The following is a 7,088-nucleotide window of genomic DNA, read 5'->3' as shown; positions in this document are numbered from 1 at the left end:
ACGGACAGATGCGCTGGTGGGCTGACCGGAGTGATAAGTGGCGGCACCAGACTAGGAGGGTGCAATGTATAGAACAAAAAGTGGGAATGAAGTTAAAAAAAGAAAGTGATACGAAAGAAGGGATTTAAATGGGTGAGAGGTGTCGGAATTCTACATGACGAAGATCCAGACGCCTGCGAACCTCCCCCAGATTATGATCGGTTTGCGAGAATTCGGATGGGGAGGCCCAGACGCGCGCAAACCTCCTCAGATCATGATCCGTTTTGCAAGAATTCGGATGCACAGACGTTTAACACACCGTGTTGGATGGGAAAAAAAAAGTTGAGACGCCTCGATCTAAACGTCTGGGGGGCGAGATGCCCTATCAACCCAGCGTCCCGACACGCAGCATCAGCACCCTCCCAACCCACGATTAAAAAAGCGCAAGATGCCATTCCTCCACCCTGACAACCATGGTCACGGACCCACATGCCGGCCATCATTGTACTCCCGGCGAACCGAGGATCGATGCCCTGGCCCTTGAGTATCGACTACTATCCAGACCCGAACGGCACAGAGACGTTCGGCGGCATATACCCCGCCCGCCTTTCACCCTTCTCCTCCCCTATTTTCTTTCTTTCTTTCTTTTTCGCGGGGATCCTCCTCCGCTCAGATCCAGCGCTCGGAGTGACAGGAGGGCGACGAGTGCGGCGGCCAAACTCGCGGGATCTCCCCGGCGCAGCGTACCCCGTGTCCTCTCCTCTCCTCTCCTGCGGTCGGCCTAGCCTAGCCTTGCCGCCGCCGATCAAGACACCCGCCCCTTCCTCCTTGCAGAGTAAACAAGGGGTTCCTGAGGCCCCAAGGTAAAAGTCCAATCGTATTGCCCGTGGATCTCTGTATCTCGTTTAATTCTTCTAGTATGTGGCAAAGGTGCTTGGCGTGAACGCGGACAAACAAACCTTTCTTGCATCAGCTGGGTCTCAGCTTCGTCTTGTATTTGATTTGACACACTGGAAACTTCGTTTCCTCCCGTGTCAAAATTGAAATCTTGATCAATTAATTTCTAGTTTATGTGTGCCAAATTGATGTTTATGTACAAGAGATATGGACTTGGTCTGTAACTTACATCTGTGGTGTGTGACTGTTCACAAGTTGTAAGAATTGATTCTGGAGTTGCAGATGCGTGTTTGTGGAATATACTTGTGTGCTATCCAAACAAGTCCCGAAAGTTTTTCTTTACACGGGAAATGGTTTCCGGTGGTTTCATCTGTGGCCAGTAAAATAACCCTGTATCTTAATACAGCTGCATATATTTACATGATATCCAAGCAGGGCCTTAGTGTAGTATTGCCAGCTGAAGAATTTTTTGGATCCTACAGTATCCCTTTCAGTTGGTTGGATTGATCTTCGACTGTGAAGGTCCCTATGGTTTTTGTCTTCCGAGTTTTGTCTTATCTTTGTTGGAACAACTTTTTAAGCAAGGTAAAATGATCTAGACATAGTGCAGTATTATAAACTGCTGCACAATGTTAACAAGTCCTCGAGTACGCACTTTGCTTATTTAGACTGATCTTGGACCATACGCATACTGTCTTTTATCTTTTCGCTTATCTATGTTGGGATAATTGTGTGGAAGGTTGTGTGTGCAGTCTAGTGTGATTGTGTAAGTCATGTTTGAAATTTGTTGCTGAGCTCTTGGCTATTATGTCTATTTTGCAGATCTGAGGAGATCCGCTTCCTTTTGGTTTATTTGTGAGGCAGTGCACCTGAAGAAATGTCAGGAGGTCGGCAGACATATTGGTGCTTCCAGTGTAGACAGCGGGTTAGGCCGCGTGGACGGGAGATGGAGTGTCCTTACTGTGATGCTGGCTTTGTGGCTGAAATGGATGATGTCGATGCTCTCATGAGCCAATTTGTTGGGATGTATAGTGATTTTCATCGTGACCCAAGGTTCGGGATCATGGAGGCAATGTCTACCGTGATGCGACATGGAATGGGGAGCATGAATCGAGAGGCTGATGTAAGAGGAAGGCCAAGCATATTATCTGACCTGGAGACGGAATTTGGTTCAGGGCCATGGTTGCTCTTCCGTGGCCAGCTCCCCGGTCATCTCTCAGAGGCCAATAGTGGTTTCGACGTTTTCGTCAATGGACGCCGTGGTGTTGGCATGCGGAGGGCAGATGTTGCAGATTACTTTGTTGGGCCTGGATTGGAAGATCTGATTGAGCAGTTGACTCATAATGATCGTCGAGGGCCACCACCTGCCTCTCAGTCATCGATTGATGCCATGCCTAGTGTTAGGATCACTGCCAGGCATCTCACTGGAGACTCGCATTGCCCTGTCTGCAAGGACAAGTTTGAACTGGGATCAGAAGCAAGAGAGATGCCATGCAAGCATTTATACCACTCTGATTGCATACTTCCTTGGCTAGAGCAACACAATTCCTGTCCTGTTTGCCGATATGAGCTGCCCACACAGAGCTCTAGTGGTGCCAGCTGCTCACGCTCAAGATCAACCAACCAAAATGACAGTTCAAGCAGCTCAAGTAGCAGTGGGAGAACCAGCGGGCGTCAGAGGAGAAGGAACCCGTTCTCGTTCCTATGGCCTTTCCGCTCATCAAGTTCTAGCACTGGTTCTCGTTAGATTAGTCTGGTTACCTGGTTGGAGTTCACAATGCTATTTTTAGTGAAGATGCTGATCAAATGTGCTTTATGTGTGTCACGTCTTACACCCAATATGTAATGTATGGCTTGTTATAGTCGCCCCACAAAATGGATTTCCTTGCGAGTATATAGTCATCTATCTTGCTAAATTTCGTAGCAGCTGATTTTGTTTGCTTTTACACAAGTCAGTATAAACTTCTTTTTTTGAGATTTCAATATAAACTTTTTGGGGGTGAGAGGTCGGATATTTATTTTCTGCTGTATTGGTTGTTTTGTAGTTGTTGCATAATATATACCTAGTAAATTTGTTTATTTGTTGCTGGACAGGAATTTTTGGAACATGGTTTCAAGAGCACCCCGTTAGAACAGTAAAATAAAAAAATACTAGAAAAAAAAAATCAAAACCTGTTGATTGTTGCACCTTGAAATTTTAAGGTATCCATCAATGGTAACAAGTATGATTCTAAAAATATCGAAGACAAACACTTGCCCACATATAGGTACTCCCTCCATCCCATAATATAAAAGCGTCTTTGACAGTAGTTGATATTAATGGGTTGACATGGTATTGAGTGTTGACTTGATATTTGTTATTAGTACAAGCTAAGATTACGTTGGGATCTCGTACTAGTGGATCCTCGAGCTGACATGAAAAAAAGTAGTCATGCCGGCCCGCTCTTGTGATAGTCCATCGGCTTCCATCGACGTCGGCCGCTCAGATGCCGCCGGCCACCCCCTCCTACTTGTACTTCCCACCCTCACCGCTAGCCCTTCCCTCCCTCCCCGCCTCAGGTACCGCGGGGCTTCCTCCCCATTCAACTATCTGTGATTGTGGGTGCGCGGCTGCATGAGATCTGGATTGGGAGGTCGACCCCCCGCCACATCAGAGGACGCACCACCTTTAGGCTTTCCATTGAGTTGTTCTTACCGACACCCTTCTTGGCCTTACCCTTCTTCTTGAAGTTGGTTGTTTTGTTCACCACCATCACATGATTAATGTCCTTATGTGTTTCAACTTTTGCGGTCTTGAGCATGTTGAAATATTCATTCAGACTCTTGTTCACCCCATTCATGTAATAATTCATGGTAAAGCCATTATAGCTCCTAGGGAGGAGTAAATTGCAAGAAAACATCACATTGAAGGCTAGGTTAGCACAAAACACTATTATACATTTTTTGGCAGAAAACACCATGTCTAGCGTAATCTTTTTGCAAGTAACACTGATTGACGGATTAGGGTCGTTTGAGCGTGTTTATGACAGATGAGGCTCACACGTCAGGAGTTGACTTGGCAAAAAATGCCACATAAGCGTGTTGACTCTTCCTCCTCTCTCTCTCCCCTCTCTTTAGCATTATGTCGAACAAGTTGTGTGCACACGCCTCGGCATTCCTCCGGTGCCACCTCCTCTTTGCCGCAGCTACCGCCGACGGCGGCGGGAGGCAGCACAGCACACGGTCGCGACCTTCCAGCCGCTGTCCCTCTCATCGCGCCTCCTCCCCGTCATGCGACACTTCGCCAAGCGCACCGCGTCGGCTGCCTCCGCCGTCCCATCCACGGCACTCTACACCGCTGGTCGCCATCACCAGCAAAAATCGCGACAGGGCTTGGAGGCGCTGTGGTCGTTGGGGCGGTAGCCGCTGGCCCAGTACCTGATGTAGCACTGCACCAGGTGCATGTCCGCGGCCAGCGCCGTGCTGCAGGTGCCCTTGAGCCGCCCGACCGCCTGCGCCAGGCACGCCGTGCAGTCGGCCGCGGCCAGGTCGCCCAGGCACTTTGAGACCCCCTGCACGCTGTCGGAGCTGCTCACCTTGTACCCGCTGGCCACTGCTTGCAGGCCGCCCAGCACGGCGTCCCGGCCCCTGAGGAAGTCGGCGTCGCCACTGGTGCAGGTGCTGCACTTGCCGTATACACCATGGCGGTGTCGGGCTGGGCGGCTGGCCCATGAAGTTGGTGCTGTCGTAGCGCACTAGCACCCCTCCAGCTGCAGCGATGCCATGTACAGGACACACCTGGTTGAGCTACGCCAGGGCGCCCCGACGTACGCCTGGTTGAGCTGCGCCATGGCGTCTTGCACGCACGCCACGCACTCGCCGTTGCCCAGGTAGCCACGGCGCTGGTACAGCCCATACGCGGCGGCGCTGTCGCCTGCCTGCGCGGGGTCGAGGATGAAGAGGTCGAGCACGGTGGCCGCGGCGGGGCGCGGCCGACGCGCCTCCAAGCCCCGACGCACACCTGGTTGAGCTGCGGAGCGGGGCGTCCCGCACGCATGCCGTGCACTCGCCGTTGCCCAGGTCGCCGCGGCAGCTGCGGCAGAGAGGTGGCACCGGAGAAATACCCAAGCGTGTGCACACAACTTGTTCGATGTAATGCTAAAAAGAGGGGAGAGAGAGGAGGAAGAGTCAATACCCAGCCAATACCCAGGTGCCCAATACCTAGGGAGAGATGCGAGGACAAGATCAGTGCCCAACTCAGGTGGAAATTTAAGGCCTAAAGCCTCCAGCCAATACCCAGCTAACTTGAGTAAGTGTTGGCTCACTGAAGTTCCATCTTGCATCTCATATTTTCCAGCTTTTGCCTGTAGTTGAACACAAAGCTGTCATCTCCGCGATTATCTCATGAACACCATAATTTTTAGAACGCTTTTGAAGTTCTGGTTCCATAGATGCAAGCATGATACATTGTATGCTAAGGAATCCATCACTCCTTGTCTGATACTATACATTTTATATAATCCTGAGCAGCGTTATCCGGTGGAGGATCACCGAGAGTTTTCTCAAGAAAATATTCTTTTTAGCACTTTTCAGAACAAATCGTCACATTGTGGTGCCAATCCGTAAAGTTACTGACAGTTGCATTTTTTTCCTCTTTATGAAGTAACAGTGCCAATGAGAAGGTGGGATTGGGTGTCACTTATCTGCAATGAAATGTATACACACTAAGACATTTGTTCATAATTAATGCAAATAAATTAACAATTAAACATAATGTGCTCCTACAAAAATCAGTATACCTCATAATTGATTACTAGCAATTCAAGATGCCCTAACCCCCCTTTCTGCACGAATGCTATGTATCGCTTGTTGCAACACTAGCGATAGTGCTCGCCCACTACAGGTGCTCCTTGGTCCTCGCAAGCTGGTCCACTAGCGGTAGTCCTAGCGGGAGCTGAAGCATGGTTTTATGAAGCTTCCAGAACCTTCCATCTATTTTTGGGAAGGTTCTCGAACCTTTCATCCGATTTTAATCTCTTTTCTGTTTTCTTTTTTCTAGTTCTGGTTTTCTTTAAAAAAATCATTTTTATCCCTTTTTCAAATTCATGAACTTTAAAAAATTGAAAATATTAATCCGCAACATTTATTAAATTTGCAAAATTTCTGAAATCACGATATTTCTAAAATTCATGAACATTTTCAGATCCATGAATATTTTCGAATTCACAAAAAAATAGAATTCCCAATCATTTTTAGAGTTCATGAACATTATTTGAATTCGTGTATAATATTGAATTTAAGAACACTTTTTTAACTCGTGAACATTTTCCGAATTCACTAACATTGTTTGAAATTTTTTTATTTCACATATTCTTTTTTGTATTCATGATTTTTTTTCTCAAACTAATAAAAAATTAAAAAGAAATGGAAAAAAAGCAGTGCCCTCTCCTTTTTAGCTCTGCTTGCGCTGGCTGGGCGAGGCCCGTGTTGGGCAGGCGACGCGAACTGTACTGCTCGCTACGAGCGATACCTAGCAGCTCCCCCTTTTTTTTAGACTTGAGAAGAGTGTGACGGACACTCTGTGGACTGAAAGGCAAAGTAGTAGTATGATGTCTTCATTGACATTTTCCTCATTTGCACGAGTGCCGGGTTGGGCTAAAATGAGGACATCCATGTGAGCCCAAACCATTGAAGACATGTGAGCCCCCGCAAAAAAAAAAGAAGACAGAGGACGTTAACAAAGTTTGGGCGCAAATCCCAGTTCCAAGCAGGATACCGCTCGTGCTGATCCGTAATACTTAATCATTAGACCAGTAATCCGTTTTAAAACATGAAGCGGGGATAGCTCAGTTGGGAGAGCGTCAGACTGAAGATCTGAAGGTCGCGTGTTCAATCCACGCTCACCGCAGATTTAGCTCATTTTTTTCTGTCTACGTGGCATCATCGTCAGCTAGCGTACCTTTGACTTGCGATACTCCTGATCACTCTGCCATAAAACGGTGACAGTGAAGATAGTACACACAGTCCAAGCCTTCGTTTTGAAGGGCGGAAACGGAAGGAGCACACCCAGCAGTCGGTCAAGCAAACCCAAAGATAATAAGGCCAACTCCCCGCACGACCTTAAACGAACATCCGTTTTATCTGGATTCGGTCCGCTTGAGGTGGCGATGGGTAAAATGGACATCTGTGTCCGGTCGTTGTTGGACGCGCCCAACTACCCCAAAACATCTGCC

At 48.0% G+C, this 7,088-nt stretch overlaps 1 protein-coding gene, 1 non-coding gene and 1 pseudogene across 2 annotated transcripts; 2 read left to right on the top strand and 1 right to left on the bottom strand.

The window, feature by feature from the left end:
• Positions 1–500: 500 nt before the first annotated feature.
• On the top strand, positions 501–2,894 carry LOC123080373 (probable E3 ubiquitin-protein ligase RHC1A). Its single transcript, XM_044503279.1, has 2 exons — positions 501–842; positions 1,699–2,894. Exon 2 carries the CDS (start codon positions 1,754–1,756, stop codon positions 2,621–2,623), a length of 870 nt encoding a protein of 289 aa, XP_044359214.1. The 5' UTR covers positions 501–842; positions 1,699–1,753; the 3' UTR covers positions 2,624–2,894.
• Positions 2,895–3,758: 864 nt separating this feature from the next.
• LOC123076477 (plasmodesmata-located protein 8-like) lies at positions 3,759–5,198 on the bottom strand (annotated as a pseudogene).
• Positions 5,199–6,690: 1,492 nt separating this feature from the next.
• TRNAF-GAA (transfer RNA phenylalanine (anticodon GAA)) lies at positions 6,691–6,763 on the top strand. The gene has a single exon. It is a non-coding gene; the product is annotated as a tRNA-Phe (tRNA).
• Positions 6,764–7,088: the final 325 nt, after the last annotated feature.

This window comes from Triticum aestivum, chromosome 3D (assembly GCF_018294505.1).
Source record: "Triticum aestivum cultivar Chinese Spring chromosome 3D, IWGSC CS RefSeq v2.1, whole genome shotgun sequence".
Lineage (NCBI taxonomy): Eukaryota > Viridiplantae > Streptophyta > Magnoliopsida > Poales > Poaceae > Triticum > Triticum aestivum.
This window is presented reverse-complemented; position numbering and strand designations above follow the sequence as displayed.